At 39.0% G+C, this 22,326-nt stretch overlaps 1 protein-coding gene and 1 non-coding gene across 2 annotated transcripts; both read left to right on the plus strand.

The window, feature by feature from the left end:
* The first annotated feature begins 505 nt into the window (after positions 1–505).
* Positions 506–17,073, plus strand: hyal6 (hyaluronoglucosaminidase 6). The gene is given in 12 exon segments (XM_041256305.1): positions 506–895; positions 6,355–6,582; positions 14,536–14,681; positions 14,683–14,757; positions 14,759–14,817; positions 14,820–14,963; positions 15,421–15,496; positions 15,498–15,739; positions 15,742–15,863; positions 16,500–16,537; positions 16,539–16,566; positions 16,930–17,073. Coding segments are annotated over 12 exon segments (1,692 nt in total).
* Positions 10,637–10,719, plus strand: trnal-uaa. The gene has a single exon. It is a non-coding gene; the product is annotated as a tRNA-Leu (tRNA).
* Positions 17,074–22,326: the final 5,253 nt, after the last annotated feature.

Raw genomic sequence — 22,326 nt, forward strand, 5'->3', positions numbered from 1 at the left:
GAGGCACTTTTTTACACAGAAAATTGTGAGGCTCTGGAATCAACTCCCCAGTAATGCTGTTGAAGCTGACACCCTGGGATCCTTCAAGAAGCTGCTTGATGAGATTCTGGGATCAATAAGCTACTAGCAACCAAACAAGCAAGATGGGCCGAATGGCCTCCTCTCGTTTGTAAACTTTCTTATGTTCTTATGTTAGGAAAAAGAAAAGATAAAGAGAAAGGGTAGAATAGACTGGGACAAAGAGAAACAAGAAAAGAGAAAGACAGACAGGGAGGCTAAAGTTATGTTGTTGATGGATCAGAGGAAGTCGAAACAGCTCAGAGAGAGACTCGCTCCCTGTCCATACTCCGGGGTGACCGCACCTCCGGTAACTGTACCAACTGCACCGCCACTCCTCCCCCCCCCCCGAAACAGTGGTGGAAACTGACTACTCCACCGCAAGCGAAGACAGCGCAAGAGAAGCAACTGATCCAAACCCAACAGTGAGAAGACTGTAACAAGAAAGATGGTACAGTACGACTTGCCGGACAACCGTAAAAACTCTGGACAGTTTGTGGACGTTGCAAAAGAGCAAGTGCAGGGACTAATACAGATGTACCATCCTGGCGCCGGTGAAATCGGACAGGTGTTGCGTAGAAAAATGCAACTGGACTGGCACAGTGTTAGCGAAGGATTTAACACCAACATCAACTTTGCAACAGATGGAGACTTCCAGCGACAGTTCCAGGACCTATGTAACAGGATCACTACCAAGTGGCCGCTCCAATCAGACTGGAATAAAATCCACAATTGCAAACATGGTCTTGAAGAAAGTTGGGATGACTATTATGCCCGACTGCTAAAGTGCTACAGTGATCACAGTGGTATGAGAGATGACCAGGACCAGTACTCAGAGGTACTAAAGACTGTCATAAGAACATAAGAACATAAGAAAGTTTACAAACGAGAGGAGGCCATTCGGCCCATCTTGCTCGTTTGGTTGTTAGTAGCTTATTGATCCCAGAATCTCATCAAGCAGCTTCTTGAAGGATCCCAGGGTGTCAGCTTCAACAACATTACTGGGGAGTTGATTCCAGACCTTCACAATTCTCTGTGTAAAAAAGTGCCTCCTATTTTCTGTTCTGAATGCCCCTTTGTCTAATCTCCATTTGTGACCCCTGGTCCTTGTTTCTTTTTTCAGGCTGAAAAAGTCCCTTGGGTCGACACTGTCAATACCTTTTAGAATTTTGAATGCTTGAATTAGGTCGCCACATAATCTTCTTTGTTCAAGACTGAACAGATTCAATTCTTTTAGCCTGTCTGCATATGACATGCCTTTTAAGCCCGGAATAATTCTGGTTGCTCTTCTTTTCACTCTTTCTAGAGCAGCAATATCTTTTTTATAGCGAGGTGACCAGAACTGCACACAATATTCAAGATGAGGTCTTACTAGTGCATTGTACAGTTTTAACATTACTTCCCTTGATTTAAATTCAACACTTTTCACAATGTATCCGAGCATCTTGTTAGCCTTTTTTATAGCTTCCCCACATTGTCTAGATGAAGACATTTCTGAGTCAACAAAAACTCCTATGTCTTTTTCATAGATTCCTTCTCCAATTTCAGTATCTCCCATATGATATGTATAATGTACATTTTTATTTCCTGCGTGCAGTACCTTACACTTTTCTCTATTAAATGTCATTTGCCATGTGTCTGCCCAGTTCTGAATCTTGTCTAGATCATTTTGAATGACCTTTGCTGCTACAACAGTGTTTGCCACTCCTCCTACTTTTGTGTCATCTGCAAATTTAACAAGTTTGCTTACTATACCAGAATCTAAATCATTAATGTAGATTAGGAATAGCAGAGGACCTAATACTGATCCCTGTGGTACACCACTGGTTACCACACTCCATTCTGAGGTTTTTCCTCTAATCAGTACTTTCTGTTTTCTACATGTTAACCACTCCCTAATCCATGTACATGTGTTTCCTTGAATCCCAACTGCGTTCAGTTTGAGAATTAATCTTTTGTGCAGGACTTTGTCAAAAGCTTTCTGGAAATCTAAATAAACCATGTCATATGCTTTGCAATTATCCATTATCGATGTTGCATCCTCAAAAAAATCAAGCAAGTTAGTTAGACACGATCTCCCTTTCCTAAAACCATGTTGACTGTCTCCCAGGACCCTGTTACCATATAGGTAATTTTCCATTTTGGATCTTATTATAGTTTCCATAAGTTTGCATATAATAGAAGTCAGGCTTACTGGTCTGTAGTTACCTGGTTCAGTTTTGTTTCCTTTTTTGTGGATCGGTATTACGTTTGCAATTTTCCAGTCTGTCGGTACCACCCCTGTGTCAAGAGACTGCTGCATGATCTTGGTTAGCGGTTTGTAAATTACTTCTTTCATTTCTTTGAGTACTACTGGGAGGATCTCATCCGGCCCAGGGGATTTGTTTATTTTAAGAGCTCCTAGTCCCTTTAACACTTCTGCCTCAGTTATGCTAAAGTTATTTAAAACTGGATAGGAACTGGATGACATGTGGGGCATGTTGTCAGTATCTTCCTTTGTAAAAACTTGTGAAAAGTAATCATTTAATATATTTGCTATTTTTTTTTCTTCATCTACGATTTTGCCATTTGTATCTCTTAAACATTTAATCTCCTCTTTGAATGTTCGCTTGCTGTTGTAATATTGGAAAAACATTTTGGAATTGGTTTTAGCTCCCTTAGCAATGTTCATTTCTATTTCTCTCTTGGCCTTTCTAACTTCCTTTTTGACTTGCGTTTGCAGTTCCGTGTACTCTTTCTGCATACTTTCTTTTTGGTCCTTTTTTAATGCTCTATAAAGTGCCTTTTTTCGCTGAATATTTTTTTTAATTGATCTATTAAACCATTTTGGCAATTTAGTTTTACATTTAGATTTGTCTACTTTAGGGATGTAATTGTTTTGCGCCTCTAGTACTACATTTTTGAAGAACAACCATCCTTCTTCTGTGGGTGTTTTCTCTATTTTACTCCAGTCTACTTCTGTTAGTCTCTGTTTCATACCTTCATAGTTTGCTTTTCTAAAATTGTAAACCTTAGCTTTAGTCATTACTTTTGGGGTTTTAAAAAACACTTCAAATGAGACCATGTTGTGGTCTGAGTTTGCCAGTGGTTCTCTGACCTCTGTTTTAGTTATTCTGTCTTCGTTATTTGAAAAGACTAAATCAAGGCATGCCTCCCCTCTAGTCGGTGCCTTGACAAATTGTATTAGGAAGCAGTCATTTGTCATTTCCACCATTTCAATTTCATCCTTCGTGCTACCCACCGGGTTTTCCCATTTTATATGGGGGAAGTTGAAATCCCCCATTAGTATGGCTTCTCCTTTGCTACACGCATTTCTAATGTCATTGTATAACAGATTATTTTGCTCACCGTCTGAATCTGGCGGTCTATAGCATGCTCCTATTATTATGCCCTTTGAATTTTTGTCCGTTATTCTGACCCATATTGATTCGGCTTTATTTTCTTTGTCCAGGTTTAACACCTGGACTTCAAGACTGTTTCTTATGTATAGCGCTACCCCTCCTCCTCTTCTGTCCTGCCTGTCTTTCCTATACAGTGTATACCCACAAATATTATATTCGTCCCCATCACTCTCAGGCAACCAAGTTTCTGTAACACCTATCACATCATAGTTACTTGTTAGTGCAGTAGCTTCAAGTTCTAGAATTTTGTTTCTGATACTTCTAGCATTTAGATAAATACATTTAATGGTTGTCTTACCTGAGTTGTTGTTCTTGTTTTGATGCGGTCTTCCTTCTGTTTTTTTGTTGATTTCTCCCCCCTTCCTTTCTAGTTTAAATGCTTCTGAACCTGCTCGAGGATCTTTTCTCCAAGTAGACTAGTTCCCTTGTTATTTAAGTGCAGTCCGTCCCGTCTATACAGATAGTCCTCGTTGTAGAATGTGGTCCAATGATCAAGATAGGTGAAGCCTTCCCGTGTGCACCACATCTTCAGCCATGCATTTTGATTAATTATTTCCAGCTATCCATATGGTCCTTTGTAAGGTGCCGGTAGTATACCAGAAAATACCACAGTTTTGGTTTTCTCTTTTAATTTCCTTCCTAGCTCTCTGAATTTGTTTTGCAGGGATTTTGGTCTGTCTCTTCCAATGTTGTTTGTACCGATGTGGACGACTACTACCGGGTCGTCTCCTGTTCGTTCTAGGAGCCTGTCCACGTTCTCAGTGATGTGCTTGACCGAGGCTCCCGGAAGGCAGCACACTGTTGTAGTAAGGGGGTCCAAACTGCGAATTGAACTTGCTGTGTTTCTCAATATGGAGTCCCCAACAATCATGACCTCCCTTCTTTTTGCTGTCTGATCACCACTGTCAATGGGGTCCTGGATGTTGTTCCTTTCGTTCTCTTGTTGTTGGTTCTGCTCATCAAAATTCTGAAGTGACTCAAATTTGTTGGTTGTTTTGATTTCTGGTGGTTGTGTTTGACGAAATGGCATTAAACCTGATCTCCGGCGAGTACTCTCCGTCCGGTCAAGCATACCGGATGTTACAAAGAGGGGCCTGGGCGTGCCATTGAGTGGCTGTGGAGCTTTCAAACACGCCTGGACTACAGGACGTCATGTTGTTACATGACCCTGAGCCAGCCTGGTTGAAAGACATACCCCAGCAACTGTGACCAATAAAAATGATTTTGGTCGCATTAAGAATTGCGAACCTCTGGTGGTGACACCCAAAAGCACGCACTGACCCAAACGGAAACAATACCCCTTGGGACGGGATGCTATTGACGGCATAAAACCACTGTTAGAAGAACTGGTACTAAAAGGAGCCATCGTTCCGGCCACAGGAGCTCGGTGCAATTCTCCCATTCTCCCAGTCCAAAAGGCAAATGGAGAGTGGCGATTTGTACAGGACCTCCGTGAAATTAACAATGCCGTACAGCAGCGGACCCCAATTGTCCCTAATCCAATAACCTGTCTCTCTGCCGTTCCCCCATTAGCAAAATGGTTCACTGTAATTGATCTGGCGAACGCATTCTTTAGTATACCCATTGAGAAGGATTCACAGGAATGGTTTGCGTTCACCTTTGAAGGAAAACAAGGGACATGGACAGTCTGTCCACAAGGGTACACTGAAAGTCCGGCCGTATTCAGTGCTGCAATGCAGGCAAATTTAGCAGGATTCATACACCCCGCTGGAAGTAAGCTGGTGCAGTATGTCGATGATTTATTACTGTGCTCTGAATCCTTTGAGGAGAGCAAAATCGATACTAAGGCTTTGTTGTGTTTTCTTGCACTTAATGGGCATAAAGCCAGTAAGCACAAGCTACAGCTGTGCAAACAGGAAGTGACTTATTTGGGTCACAAACTATCAGCTGCAGGAAAATCACTGGGGTCTGAAAGAGTGCAAGCTATATTAGACTTACCACAACCGGTGACTAAGAAACAAATGATGACCTTTCTTGGTATGACTGGTTACTGTAGAAACTGGATATTAAACTATGCCTCTAAGGCACAACCTTTAAATGACTTGATACTTACCAACCAACTTAAAATGACTGATGCCATTACATGGACTAAAGCTAGTCTGCATGCTTTTATGGCACTAAAACAGGCCCTTTCTAGCAGCCCCTGCCTGGAACAACCTGACCACGGTCACAGTAGTTAAATGCGCAGCGCACACTAACTCCACTGATGTTGTTTCCCTAGGTAATGCACATGCAGACGCAGCAGCTAAAAGCTGCAGCTACACAGGGGACTACCCTTGCTGCCTCATTGTTTACTACTGTTGTTACTGACCAACCCTTTTCTCTCCAAGATATTCTTTGATTTACAGGCCTCCACCAATGACAAGGAGAAACATAAATGGAAACAACTTGGCAGCCGATCCTCTTCTGGTCTGTGGTTAGGCCCTAACAGCAAGCCCATACTACCCCAATCTTGCAATCCCTTTATGTGTAAGTGGGCACACGGTCTTGACCATGTGTCCAAAGGAGGGGTAGTAGATTTGTTTATCAGTTTTGGTTTTGTTTTGGTTTTACTGCTTTTGCTGAACAATATTGCTCCAAGTGTGTTATATGTATGCAGAACAACATGGGAAGGGGTACAGGTGTTCCCATGTCCGCCCAGCCCAAACCTAATCAGCCATTTGACCATATAATGATGGATTTCATTGAACTAACCCCATAGCAAGAGAAAAAGTATTTGAAAAGCAAATTAACAAAATTGTGTGCTGAAACTGGGCTGGCCTGGAGAACGGTACTACCTTTGGCTCTGATGTACATGAGGGGACGCCCTCATGCTGCACATGGTTTGAGTCCCCATGAGGTTTTGACTGGTCGCATTATGTGTATGCCTAATCAGTTGCCCCACACCAGACACCAGTTAACGCTCCAAGGCTGTGATGATGAGCTCATGGCATACTGTGTCGCTCTTAACGATGTGCTTAAGAATCTCTTTTCTAGGATAAGAGTTGCCCTGCCCGGCCAAACAGAAGGACCTGGACACAACGTCCACCCCGGTGATTGGGTGGTGATCAAGGACCTTCGGAGGAAGTACTGGCACCAACAGCGCTGGACTGGACCATTCCAAGTATTGCTAACAACTCCCACCGCAATAAAAGTAGCTGAGTGGTCCACATGACTCCACGTCAGTCACTGCAGGAAGGTGCCGCACGATCCAGACCAAGATGTCTCCACTCAAGTTTCTCCTGGGACCAGTCACCATGCTCTTGAGCGTGTGTCTCCTCACCCTGCTGCTCCTTGAGTCTCCCAGTACTAAAGCAAAAAGGAACACACTGCACCAGTGGAGTGCTGAACACAATGTAGACCATACAGTAATGCCTGGTGGTCTCTGTTGCGCCACACTACCAGGAACACTTTGAATATCACCGAACCTTGCTATGTTTGTTCTCTAATGACACACTCAGCAGGGGAACCATTCCCCTTGTACCCAGTAGAAGTGTCAACAAACACCCTTGCTCCTGCAATGACTATAGTTACGGTCTCCAGCATGGAAATGACCCAACAGAGCTGTATAAACAATATGGTGGATCTCCACAACAAGAGCCAAGATGTATCCATGAACAGGGAGAGCAGCCATGAATGTTTATGAGGAACTGATCGCAGCACCTCCGGCTGTACTATCAACCATGCTGACTGTTATTCGAATGCTACTCTGAGTATACCTGTACAGTGGTGTAAGAAATTGGTTGGTGGGCCACTGTGAAACAAAATATTAAGTCACACTGTCCCACGAACTGCCTTTTTCTCCAAAAACACCCTTTGTTGGTGTCGGGGAAACAGGACAAATAAAGTATTTATGGATGTTTCACACTGCGAAACGGATGTGTACCCTATTTAATAGCTATGTATGTTTGTATACTCTGCCTAAAGAAACTGTGCACTAGAGCTACTGATTTCGCTTTTAATAAGCCCTTGCTTAAGGGAAGGTGAATGCAATAACGAAGATGTGGAAGAATCCCTTTGCAATTGCAATTATCTGAGTTGTAATTATATTAATAAAGGAGCTGAATGTAGGGGAATATTTGCATAGAACCATTCCTGTACCTGTTTGCTGCTACACTGTACTACCATTATTCACCGAGTTATATGTTTTAAAACAATTTGAGTTTATGAAATATATTGAACTGCAGGTACATGTCACTGAAAACCAAACTGTGATGGTGTGACAACTGAGCTGGCTCCAGCTTACTGTTAATTACCCCGACTGAGCTGGCTCCAGCTTATCTGTTGATCTTTATTGTGTTACCTCATAAATACTTGTCCCCTGCTATTGTTGTTGCCCCAACTGAGCTGGCTCCAGCTTATTGGTTGATCCTCAAACTACCCTGTCTCTCTGTAAAGGTACTTTAACTGTATGCTAACTCTGTATGGCAGAACACTGCTCGGGCTTCCTAACACTGATGTGTTGAGCTGTTCTCGTTTGCGCTCCTAATAAAGCTTTATATCTCTGAACACCTGGTGCAGTTGGCTCTTTTCGCAAGCTGCTTTCCTGAAAAGTTCCACGACAGCGCAGAACCTTTTTTTTTTTGGCAGACAATTTGTACGGTGGCAGATAACGTTGATTACATGGTGCTTTATGCATGGTTAATTCACAGAAAGTTATATTTTTGCTTCACTATATGTACATTATAGAGTTATTTTATTTTGTATTTTAGTCAAATGTGTGTTGCTATGTGTCCCACAGTGTAAACATCTGGAGTTAGGAAAACATTTAAGGGTTGTGGTCCTGGGGTTGTCACTTTTTCTTGGAATGATGCTTGAGCGTCTTGACGAAATGCAATGATCCCGCCACAGTCAGCTTCGATCCCGAGCCAGATTCAGATACATTGCGAGGCTGGAGTTTCACGATACGGGTCGGGTATCTTGGTAGTGGAAAACCGACCCTAGCCCTGAGCCCTCACGGCTCAGGGTGTGCAGGTGGAAAAGGGGAATTCATAGCAGCAGATAGGGTTAATGTGTTAGTCTGTCGGGTTTATTGTGCTGCTATTACAGTTAGAGTTTATGTTTTGTTGTTTAGCAAACAATTAGGTGATTTTCACACCAAATGAAAATGTATTATATGTATTCAGTTTAAAATGAGAAATGAAAGGAGCAGAGCTCCAATCTTGCTTCTATGGTAATGGGCTTTACCAACATGTTTTGTCATGTAAGTACTGCTGTATTCAAATGTAAAAAAAAACACAGTTTAGCGGCAGACTGGTTATTGCGCGATTAAAACACAATTTTCACTAATTTGTAAGCTTAATTTGTTAGCAAATTCCCTAAAGCTCGGCTCTTGCCCACATTTTTATAAAGCAACGGCAGGATTATGCCACCAGTAGCTTCAGAGTTTTTGTATAATTATGGGTTCATTATAAACAATGGACTGTTTGTCGAGATACAAATCATTGAAAATTGTACTAATTATGTGTTCTTGCCAAGATATTTTTATGCAAATCAGTGATGCATATTTACAGAACTGGATTTAACCTCACTGAAAAATGTGTTTCTCAAAAAAAAAAAAAGAAGAGAATAATAAAAAAAGATTAGCTATCCTAACAAGATTTGTGATCTAGTTGTGTTAAATACAACCTTATCCATTTCTACACAGTTGATTCAAACCCAGTTTGACTGGGAGAGTAAGAGCATGCTATGCGATTGGTGCCAGAAAATTTGATAGCGACATCAGTTTCCTTGCTCTGCCACAATAAAGCATATTGATTATTATTATAAATATACAAATATTAAGCACTGCTATTCATTTGAACTATACGTATTCACACATTTACACATTTGCAGTACAATGTTTACACCAAAAATGAACTTTCAGCTCAAGCGAAACACTACAATAAATTGCAGCGTTTCATGCAATTGATTCAGTTTCACTTCACACTCCGGAAAAGCAAAACAAAAACAAAACACCTTGGATTTTAGTTTCTGCTCCAATCGCTGCTTTCCGCTATTGTGATATCAAGTCCTGCGCAGAACATTACTGGGGTGATTTAAATGTGTACGGTGGGAAATACCGGCTGCGTTCACGGTGCCTTTCGCAGCCTGCATAGCAGACGGGTCTGCGCCTGACGTGAACGGTCGTCTGCGCAGACGGCACTCGCTCAGCTTTGTGGGGTTTCCCAGCACAGTCGACTGAGCAAACATGCAGACCGGCTTGATCAGACCGGTGCCGTCAGGCGCAGACCCGTCCGCTGTGCAGGCGGCTAAAAAGCATCGTGAACGGAGCCAGTGTTTACCTGCAAGACGGACCCAGTGCACCCCTATAACTCAGCCTTTAAAATGCGTTCCATTCCAGTAGAAAAACCCGAGAGGCGTTAGAAAACTAAAGCTCTTTGAATGAAATGCTTTTTATTATATGAATAACTACCCAGTGGAGTGACAGAGCAGGTTACACAACTAAATGTATTGAATGGGTAATGAATTCAGAGACTCACAGTGTGAGAAGTGAAGTCTCAGCCCTTACAAAAACCCACTAGTCTGAATCCACTCATTCATGTCAATGGGGAATTCATCCCATCTGCATCTGTTGTTTCAGTTTACACACACACAGCGGCATCATTACAGTTACACAGACTGAATATAACAATGTGCTTTAGAATATCCTACGTTTGGCTCAAGCCTTTACTCAAACACAAGCACTGAATATCCTCATCTGCTCCACAGCAAGCAAGAGAAGACACAGTTCAGAAAACCCAAAACACGCGGCAGTAAAGTAACAAATGCTTTACTGGGTCATTCAGTGAAGCAATCAAATCAGATACGAGACTGCTGGTTCAGTGCCCTTCAAGGTATACACTGAGGATAAACTACAGTCCAATATAGAACATGTTTCTGAGAAAAAAGACTGGTAGAGTTTATATCATGCCATTACAACACCCCTCTCTCTCTATCTCACAGCAAGTAATAATTGAGGCATTTAAGCTGACCAGACCTTTAATGTGAAGACAAGTAAAACGTTCTCGTAGTCGACAGGATTCGAACCTGCGCAAGGAAACCCCAACGGATATCATGTGCCTTCATTCAAGACAGGTCCGCTGAAATTATTATTTTTTTTTTTTTTTTTGCGGTGCACCGAGCTGCATTCTGTACCGCATGGATCAGCAGCATTCGTTTCGTTTCCAGTGAACAGGACCAGGATGGCCGAGTGGTGAAGGCGTTGGACTTAAGATCCAATGGACGTATGTCCGCGTGGGTTCGAGCCCCACTTCTGGTAAATTCCACTTTTAATGATAAAAATTTGGATTTAACCTCACTGAAAAATGTGTTTCTCAAAAAAAAAAAAGAAGAGAATAATAAAAAAAGATTAGCTATCCTAACAAGATTTGTGATCTAGTTGTGTTAAATACAACCTTATCCATTTCTACACTTAGTGACAGACTTTCTGTTCTGGTAATTACTTTTTAAATTGCATTAATTATTCACAAAATTAGTTTATCTTACTGCAGCAACTACCCGGCATGCACTAGCCCATACCAATTCAACAGTTTACCCAGAAAGGTATTCAAAATAAATTTATTCAGTTTATTTTTTATTTTTAGTATCACAGCATAACAACAGGACTGAGTGTCTCCAACAGTATGCTAGTTCATTCTGTGTACCAGCATTTTCCAAAGTTAGATTGTTCTGCTAATAGTTTATCCTTTTAACATGTCTTGTAGATTCCTAGAATTTCCACCTCCACTGGTATCCTTTCCTACAATAATATCTTTGTAACAATCATAATCACTCACTCTATAATAATCAATAGAAAAATGTGAAGCACCCGCAGGCAATCTAGTATCTAAAGCTACTGCTCCTGGATATGTTTTAAGATGAAGGCAATTCATCAGATTTGATGTGCCTTTTTTAAACTAACTATAGCGATAACCATATTTTATATTGAGGCAACTGTTATTAACATGTATGCATTATTTTGTTACAAATACAACTAATTTACTCCCCCATGCAGCCCGTATCTGTTAGTAGTCTGGACTTCATTTTGTGTACCATATAGTGATACTTGAAAACTTAATTGGTCGTGTATAAACAGTATTACAGATGCTGTGGGTTTGAAAGGCTGCCATCTGGACCAAGAATAGTGCATTAAGGATTCATATACAATTTATTAATTATTATTTCACATGAACAAACTAAACAAAACATATAAAAAGTATGTTTTTTCATTCGTTAATCTGAACAAAATCGTCAAACATGGAGCCACAATGACTCCTGTCAGATTGCCAATTCAGGGAATAGTACGCATTTGTTCTTAGTATAATAAACCCACCAACACACATATTCATATTCATTGTGCTTTAGTACAAAGAAGCCACAAAAGACAGTCAAGCAGTGCATACAGACTGGGATGTAAAAACAATGAAGTAATGGGGTTAGCATAAATTGCTAAACATTGCAGAAGTAGGATAACAAAAGTCATGTGATGTCCTCATAAATCTAACTAAATCTAGTATAACTAAAGGACTCTGTTGCCCCAGTCTTGGTTTTATGTCATTCTTTTATGTATACGTGAGCTTCATACGTTACACAATACACAGATAAAACACAATCTTTCTTTTTTAGTAATAAATACCTTTCTGTGTAAAAAGTGGTGCAACCAAAAATAGACTGCAGTGTAGAAATGATTGCTGCTTTAAAGATTCTCATGTCAGATTTTCATTTCAAATAAGGCCAAGAGAAGGGGCTTTGTGGGATATTTTATATTTTCTTTCCTTTTAAAACCACATAATTTTAACATTTTGAAGCAATTTACCAATTTAATCTGTAAAAATGCAACGTCAAAGGTCTGTGGCTTACCACACAGAATACCCCAAGCTTGAATAGTTTTACCATTTAATTGTTCAAATGATCAGCTTCTCTTGAATGTGCAATGCTTTGCAGAAAGCTACTTTTACATTGTTCATGATCTTTTCAGTAATTACTGGTAATTGTACTGTTGCCTTTATAAAAAAAAAAAAATGTTATGAACAGCTCAAAATAGAGCAGATCTCAAAAGCATTATTTAAAATCCACATTTGGAAAATAAAGAAATAGAAACAATAATAATAATAATAATAATAATAATAATAATAATAATACTAATAATAATAATAAAACATGTTTCCCTGGTGCCTGTTAAAAAACAGCACACATATATTCTAGCATAAGTGGGAAAAAAAGTAATTAAAACTGATTGAAAACATACCTTTGTCTTCAATCTCTGGTTCTCACTTCAGACAAATTAAACTGGTGCCTCCTTTTTTAAATATAACAATTTGTTTGCATTATGGTTCTTTTCTCAGTCATGTAAAGAAATATGTTTTTTTTTCCCCCAGAAAAATTCTAGCTTTGATATTAATGTGGCTAACAGCATTTGTGTGCTCTTAAATCTAAACCAACAGTCTTGATTGTCTTTTTAATATATTACCAGATTATGCTGGAATAGTGCATTTATAATGGTAAGCTTTTCTATTGCCAAAGACCACATTTATCCTAATTACATTAAAGGCTATATTAATTGAATCCATATGAATAATAATAATCTTTCTATTTATTATATAGCGCCTTTCATAGTGGACCACCATCACAAAGCGCTTTACAAGATACGAGTCTAGGTTGTGAGAATCTAGTCTCCTAATCCTATACAAATCTAGTCTTTCAGTGTATCTAAGTGTACTACTAATTTTTCCCAACCAAACCATTTATTTCAATCAAACACAGATGTGTAAAATATGGTGTACAGTTTTATTTCTGACAAACTAAACTATTAACAAGCATACCAGTTTTATTGTGCAGTGCATTCCACTGTTTTTGTTTTAGTTAAATGTTAAGTAATGATTGAAATATTTTGCATATTTATAGAGCAGGCGATTGTCTATTCTGTGATATCAAGATATTGAAGTCAGGGTTTTGAGTGAGCTATAAAAGCAGTGTTTCAAGGCTACTATAAATATACTTTTTGCAGAGCAGTGTATAGCAACCAATAACATACTTTGGGATATAAGCTATCTTTACATCTTTTGCCCTATCCCTAACCCTAACCCTATCCCTAACCCTATCCCTAACCCTAACCCCAACTATGACCAACAAGGAATTTTATCCTGGGCCCGGGCATTCCGAGGGGCCTGGACCAGACAATTTTCTTTTACAGCGGAGAGGAAAAATGAATGTGGGGGGCTGACTTAAAAACTTGTCCTGGGTCCGAAAATTTCTGTGGGCGGCACTGGCTATACCCTAACTAATCTTTTAATTTTATTTTATCTTGTTTGCTGTACATAGTACTATAAACGGTTCTTAGCAACAAAGAACAGTTTCATTGCTAATTTTTATGTTTCAATATCCGTAGGTAAAAGCAAAAGTTTATGTTGCACAAATGTTTGGATTTTCTGATGGTAAATTTCCTAGTCTCAGCTACATAACCACAATTGAACAGTTATTACACTTGGCATGAATATGACTTTTTTTGTAACTAACCTCAAGGGGGTTGAACTCTCACTGAGATGAACCAACCAACATTAATGCGCCTCTGTTAAAATGGGGAAAAAAGACAACAATTACCCAACAATGAATGGGATTAGTGATGCAAAGAAGAATGGATTATCAGCACGTCTTTCTATAGTGTTACATATTTTGCCTATGTTTTCATTTAAATCATACTGATACAGTTGTGTATATAGAAGATGCACTATTAATGTTGACAGAGTACTGCTGGGGCTTGTGTATTCTTTTCTATCCACAAGAATGAAGTAAGCATAGCACTCCATGTAGTTTAATAAAGTAATCTGTTTATATTAGAAGTACAAAACATGGAGCAGAAAGTATTCTTAAACCTTAATTAAACAGCCGATTTTTGGGGAAATACTTTCCTTAAAAAAAGCTTGACATCATCTTAGCAATGCAGCATAATGTGGGACAGTGCGTTCCCCCAGTCATTCTGCTGCTGGATTTGAAAAAAAGCAAGGCAATGTACAGTAGATTCCAAAATGAGATGCTTGCAATTGCTGTTTTTATTATTATTTCAATAAACATTTGATTTCTTTGTTTTGTTTTGAAGGAAGACTACATGGTGCTTGTGAACATATATGTCATGAGTGCTGTTAGAAATACAATTGTGATGGGCTGGCTGGCATTTATGTTTTTGATTTGGGATGTCTCTTGCCAACAATTTAAACAAGCTAGGGCACCATTGCTACAACACAAAATGCATTGTGGTCTGCAATACTCCCACTAAGTCATGCAGACTCTGTTTTAAAGTTGATCTGGACCTTAGTGTTTTTGGCAAACTCAAATGAAACCCTGAGTGGACCCAATGTTACAATATTTTATCACACTCACTTCGCCCTCAGCACCTGAACAAGACCAGGACTGACATTGACAAATTCATACAATTTAAGGACTTCAAAGGCTTGGGGGTTATCGACTGGAGACCTCAGTGGTTTAGGAATTGGGGATCAAAAGATATCTTCAGGGAAGGCTCCCGAGTGGTGCATGCAGTAAAGGTGCTCTGCGCGGAGTGCAGGATGTGCCCCATAACTTGGAGATTGCAAGTTTGAATCCAGACTATGTCACAGCTGACCGTGACCGGGAGTTCCTAGTGGGTGGCGCACAACTGGCCGAGCGCTACCCAGGTAGGGAGGGCTTAGGTCAGCAGGGGAATCCACGACTCACCGTGCATCAGAGACCTGTGATTCTACAGTGGAGCCGCCAGATCTGTGTTGTCCTCCAACACAATAGGTCTGGTGGCATCACTGTGGATCCGCAGTGTGAAGCCTGACGGATTGACAGGACTACGTTTCGGAGGACGCGTGCTCCAGCCGCCGTTTCCCGAGTCAGCAGGGGTGGGGGGTTGCGAACAGTGAGCCGAGGATACAGATAATAATTGGGAATTCTAAATTGGAGAGAAAACCGGGGTAAAAAAAAAAAAATTGGCGACGACTACATTTAAAAAAAAAACAAAAAACACATTGGCCAAATAGAAAATTTGAGAAAGAAGCTAAAGAGTTTGAAAATTCACAATTTTACGAATGAAACGATTTTATTAGCAGAGAGTCAGAGGAATAATGGGCTTTGAGGTTTCTATCTCTTCCCAGATTGTCACAACTATGAATACAAACAGCACCCACACAACTATACAGGTGAATGTCCAAATATTGAGCATGTACGCATTGACCACTTGCTTCGGAACTGGAAAGGAAGCACTGCCCTCAACCCTTCTATATTCCTGGATTATGAACTGAAATCAACTTCCAACACTGTAAAGTTGTCCATTAAAGTAACAAAGAAGCCATGAGAATTGTGTCTGTTGCAAGGAATTACTTCATGCTGCCAGTCTTCGTTTGCTCAAAACAATTTTATGCCTATACATTTCAGGTTTTATCTGAGGTAAGTATGACTTTCAAAATCTTATATCTGTCATGTCTGAATTAAAATGCTGGGTTTTTTTTTCTAAAAAGTTATAGGCTTCATGGCATTTTAGTTTAGAAATCCAAGGTACATGTTCATCTTGCAAATACAATCGAAAGCTACAGTACACAGGTTAGCCTATTTTATCACCATTGTCAAAAGGAAGTCTTGGAGTTAAGGGAATTACAGATCAAAGTGGTTCAAGCTTTACAATATTAATAAGGCAGTTCATCAAGATACATTGGGCACCATAAACAAAGATTAAACACCTGACTGAATTAAATATTGTTTAAATTATTTAAAGTCTGTTTTGATTAACAAAATAGCTGTTGATTTTCAGTAAACTCCTCTTAGACTATTGCTAAAAGAGACAACCCTTATCCTTCCCATATTCTCCTATTTAGTCTAAGGCTAAGCAATATCTCTGACAACACTTTGTGTCACAGGAATGGTCAGTGTAGAATACCCTTACCTTGACCTGGACCTGCAGATTAATAAATAAAGTGATCCTGAATCACATCTCATTAAATCATATGTAAAATGTATTTTAATACTTAATACTAAATACTAATTAATAGTTCATGAACCTAAAAGATATTTACTGTTTTACTTTAGATAGACTTAGTCCATACTACTGGCGAGAGTGCAGCTTTGTGTGTCTTCAGAATATGGACGATCTAAGGTATAGTATATAGTTTTACTTTTAAGGCTGTGAATCTTCATATTTTGGTGATCATAGCATCTGTTATTTGAATATATTGCATAGATTTGTATATACTGTATTTGTCAAGCTACTTAAAATTCATGTTTACGTGTCTCCTGTTTATAAGTGATTGCAGAAAAACAACACCCATATATATTTAGTGGAGAATTTACCAAACTTGGCCATTATTGTGAAGACAGCAATTGAGAAAGACCTGCATGCAATGCCTACAATTAACATGACTGCAATTATCTTGATGTATATTATTTTGTCTCTGACTGAACAGGATTATATAGAGATATTGAAACAACACATACTAAGAAACTTTTCTTTCCATTACAGAGTAACTGTCTAGTGGTAAAGAAGCATACTGATGGACCCCTGGGGCTCTACATTATAAAAGTGACATTGGCAGCCAAGGCCGCTTTAAGAATATTGGCAAATTTATCCAGAAAAGCCTGGACTCTGGTGCCTACCTACACTTAAAACACCAGGCATTTTAAAATAAGAAACCACTCTGGTAAGTGTGACGGAAGTTTTATTTCTCAGCTTCCTGCAGGGCAGAGATTCAGCAAGACTACAAATTTGAGCAATTAAGTTTAATAGTTAAAGTTTGCAAACCTGAGAACAATCTCAACACACACAGGTGTCAGGAAACCGAGCAAAGTTCTGAGCTCCGCAGAGCTTGTATGCATAATATATACCTTGTAACCTATAGTTATTGCAAGCCAATCACAGAAGCTTAATTTAATATTAGCAGATAGCAACAATTTGGAAGATTAAGATGAGACCAATCATAACAGCTTATTCTAATTACAAACCCCCCCTGAAACAAAAGAGGGTTAGTGATATTTCTTATGAAGAGTCACGGAAAGCACCTGCTAGCATCTTATTCTATTAAAACAGTGACATTTCTTTGAAATGTCACGGATGCGGTTTGAGGTTGCCAATGGTTTCAGCCCATAATCAGTATCTTTCCAACTGGCGTATGAGCCACCTGCTTTTCAGCAGACGAGAAGAAGTCATAACAGCATAAACAAACTGGAGCATAAACAAATACAAATATCAAATAAAAGCATAATCAAATACAAATATAATAAAAGCATAAACACATACAAATATCACATAAGCATAATCAAATACAACTACTATATTGTTACTTATCATGGTTCTAGCAAGCAGTTCTGATACCATTGTCACGTAGACTTCTTGCGGTTACAGAAAGAGAAGAAAAACATGACTAAATTTGGATATTCCTGTCCTAGCTTAGAAATAACAGGATGCAGGCAAAAAGTGTGAGAGAGAGAGAGATATGTCTAGACTTATTTTGAACAAACTTTAAACTCCTTTTAAACAAACTCCTTATTACATTAATATAATCTCTTTTTAAGTCACACAGGCTAAGCAAACCCATGTACAGACAGCTCAAAGGTTAATACATAAATTGCATTAGATGTAATTTTCCCACCACATAAGAAAGGCCCCAAACTTTCTACAATCGGACACCTCAGCAATGTAGACATCTCAACCAGTAAACAGAGGTTCATTTGCCTGTGCTACCAGGGCTGGACTGGAATGTTCTGTGAGCAGCCCCAACCGTACCAGCTGACCTTGCACTTTACATGCCTTTCAGGTATTCTGTTTCTCTGTTTCTGTCTCATTGTTAAATGTTTTGTTAATTAGGTACAGTAAGTAATTTCTTAGAGGCATATATATTTTAAAATACAAGGATTGGTGTTAGGGTTAGAAATATAAGTGTATATGAAAACTAGTCAGAGTAATTCTTTAATAAACAACAAAGCTAATATTCTGTTTCTACGTCAGTGTTTGTTTGTCAGAGTAACTTTTGATATTCAATGGATCATTGCTGTCAAATGTTAATATAACAGTGGATTTCTTGAATAAAGCAAGAGAGAATTGTCCTTCTTCTGAAGTATATCTTATTCCAGTTCTCCACAGAACCAACTACACCGTGTAACAAATTTTTAATTTTTTTTTGTTCCTGGGTAGTAAGTGTTATTTCCTAATTGCTTATGCCTCAAAAGTATAGAAAATGGCTATTATTCCCCACAAACTTTGCTTTTGTGACCAGGACAGTAATATTTACAGTATAATCGTAAATCTCGAAAAACTACTCACTTCTAAATCTTTTGCAGTCATTTTTGTATTACTTTCGTATAAATACATGTTAATTTGGATTCATATGTTGTTTTTTTCTGACTTTATGTGAACGAAAAGACACACATTTGCCCATTTTCCCATTGGAAATAGTGATATTTTGAAATATCACTGTCCTGGTCACAAAAGCAAAGTTTGTGGGGAATAATAACCATTTTCTATACTTTTGAGGCATAAGCAATTAGGAAATAACACTTACTACCCAGGAACAAAAATTGTGTTACATAGTGCTATCAAAGCATGGAGGGGACCAAGTGTATGTTGGATCTACTGGAAGCGTGGTATTATTATACAGGGTAATGGCAAAGTGCCCAGTTCTCAAAGTCTTCTTATTGTAGGAACAGCTTGTTCCAAAAAAGGGATAACAACTGTATAGTAAAAAATAAGCAGTCCAAAAAATAAGCATGCCTTTTGAAAAACAAAAAGGCATGTAGTGAAAAAAAAAAAAAAAAAAAAAAGATTGGAGAAACCCAAGTCACACTTTGTTCAGAGTACCTTTCAACCGAAAAAATCCTATACATATACATGTATATACATAAACTATACTATACATTTGTGTGGACTGCTTCCTGTCTAGAGAAATAGAAAAGATATTTTCCCAAAAGGTGAAATCATGACAGAGCACTCTATAATTCTTATATACACTGAAAATCAGTATCTATTGTATATAGGCAGCTATAGCACCACTGCATTTAAAAAAAATAAATAGGTCTAATTTTTTTAATTGTTAAAATGATAGTTTTACCAGCACTATAATGATTCAATGCCATTGAAAGTGTAGTTTTTCTGTATTTGATTCGTTACACTTCTTGTAATTCATTAATTGTTTATTTATTCATTACATTTTAACGTAAAAATATTACTGCCCATTTTCATCATGATACAGTACAAATGAGTCTGCCTTTAAATCACGCAGACCCTTTCTCCCAAGACATGCAGCAGTATCAGGTGAGAGTGCTGTTTTTTTTTTTTTCATTTGCCCTTTGTTATCCGGGGTAGTAAGAGGAGGTATTCGTAACAGATTTGTGCTACTGCCTAACAGCGGCGAGAAAGACATTATTTGCAAGCATGGCTCTTCCAATCTGTCCCAGTGCAGGATAGTCCTGCAGTGGGATGGATTGGAAGAACCAAGTTTACCTACCCCTGATTTAAAGGGATATCTTGCGCCAAAAAGTAAATGCAGTAATTTAGTGACACATCTTTCAACTCACATACGACTTAATGTCAAGAAAGTACCATTTATTGAAAAAAAACTAACAGTGGATCCTTGGGTCTGATTATATATATATATATCTATATCTATATCTATATATCTATATATCTATATATATATATATATATATATATATATATATATATATATATATATATATATATATATATATTACCTGAACCATGTAATATCTGAACCGTTCAAAGTTGCATCAACATTCAGGCCTGTAGCAATCGCCTTGCCCTTAACATATTGCAAAGCTTTGTTTGTCTTTTCCTCCACCTGCAAACAACTACAAGCAGGTACCCCACTGGGGCAAAGTGTCCGCCCCTGTGTGTATTTTCTGTTATAGGTTGTGTGCTCGGTGAGTGGAGAACGGGATTGGAGACGGAGGTAATTGTGATAATTGTAAGAAAAATAAAAGCTCACCTTGTTTGTCTGTGTAGTCCGTTTTGTTTGTCTATTTATTTTGGCGAAAGTGCCATGTACCGGTGTTTTTGTTTGTTGCAACTTTTTTATTTCCTGACTGTCTGTTTCCTTATTAAATGCTGAGCGAGACCATTCGCTCAGCTCCACCAAACTCCATCTCTCTTGTTGTTTATTTCCTGGCTCTGGTCTGACGCCACCCACTCCGGCCGTCTTTTTGACACCCACCCTCCACTTTTCTTTAAAGACTGATACATCAACAAGATTCTGAAAGCTATTTTCGTAAAGGTATTAATCACACAATTCTGTTACTCTCTCGTCTCCTTGCACAAGCTATTGCAGCCCCTGCTCCCTCAACGCCCGCCTCCGCAGTAGATCTGCCAATCATCTGTTCTTCATGTGTGTTCTTGGTTTAGCAATTCACTGCTACTAGTCACGTTCAGCAGCCAACACAAAAAATCATAACGGGTAAGGACATTAATTTAGTTTCAATTCCCAGTTCAATGCAGGAACCCCAGCTTTGTTATCGTTCTAGTTTCGTGCTTTGTGACGTATTACGTGAAGCCTACTCGCATAACATCACTTTAAAAAACAAACCATTGCTGAAAAAAAAAGCATAAACTCCAACGACACTGCTGCGCTGCAAAGTTCCACTGGTGCCTCACAGGCCATGGTTACCACGGCAACGCCCTCATTAGTGACTACTGGGAGTGTTAAGTTGCTGTGGTAACCAGGCAGTTCATGAGGCCCTGTGAGCTCTGTGCCACAGTACTGCAATCTTCCAGCTTCCTGACGCTGCGTTTTCACAACTGGAGAGAGTAAACTCGCTGATTTCGTGACATTTAAATCAACAGCAGGCGCGTCTCGTGGACCTATGTTAACTTACTTATATACATGCTTAACTGTCCTAAAATATGTATTCAATATATATTTTTAATAAATATATAAAGAATATGCAAAATGTCTGCATAGATAGTCAGATAGACGACGCTCAGGTATCTTTACCTTCAAATAATTGAAGGTAAAGATATCCATGTTGCACTCAAGTTACGTGACATTAGTGGAGCTCTGTTAGATACGGGTGTACTATGTTCTACGAGTACCATAAAGCATACTGCACTAAAGCCACCACCATCTTATCAGCAGATAGCAACCATTTGGTCTTACCCTGATTTTAGACTTATTTTAGCCGCATTTTCAGCGGGTTGTGAACCAACACCTGTGGACTCTGCGCATCCACAGCCAATCTATCTTGGTTTTTTGGTTCCCGAAGCTGCTGAACAGCCTGTCTTCGAGGCCACTCTCTCTCCTCTGGCCAAGAAGGCTCCTGCCGGTTGGGAACCTCTTTCCTTTCCTATCCTATCCAATCCCCTGAGGCCACTCCTCAAGTAACAATCTTTCACACTGGCCCCGGCTCTTGCCCTGTGAAATCTGAACCGATGTCTGTATATCTGAACCAATATATGTATCTGTGTATATATAGAGTGAGATTGATGTGTAGGTTAAAGGGCAGGCTTGCTTCAAATAAAAAAAAAAAAAAAAAAAAAAATTAGCATCTGTGGGGGGGGGGGGTAATGTGAACTAATGTTGTTGAAGTGATTGAAGTAAGCTTAGTTTAGTTGCGTTAATATGATACTTTAATTTTAAGCAAACAAGCACATAGTTGAGCTGGCATATAACATGTTTTTCTTGCTAAAGCTGTCTTAAGAATGCCCCTTGTCAGCTGTTTTGAGGTTTAATTTCTAGGTGGAAGTAATGTGTGGGCTAAACATTTTTATTAAAAAGACACAGGGGTCAACCAGCATAAGATATTATAACCCCGTCATTCATAACAAATGAGTTAATTGATCATCTCAGAAAAAAAAAAAAAAAACAGAAGCAAGAATAGTACGTAGTTAAAGGTTGGTGTTATTAAGATTTAA

The sequence above is a fragment of the Polyodon spathula genome, chromosome 8 (assembly GCF_017654505.1).
Source record: "Polyodon spathula isolate WHYD16114869_AA chromosome 8, ASM1765450v1, whole genome shotgun sequence".
Classification (NCBI taxonomy): domain Eukaryota; kingdom Metazoa; phylum Chordata; class Actinopteri; order Acipenseriformes; family Polyodontidae; genus Polyodon; species Polyodon spathula.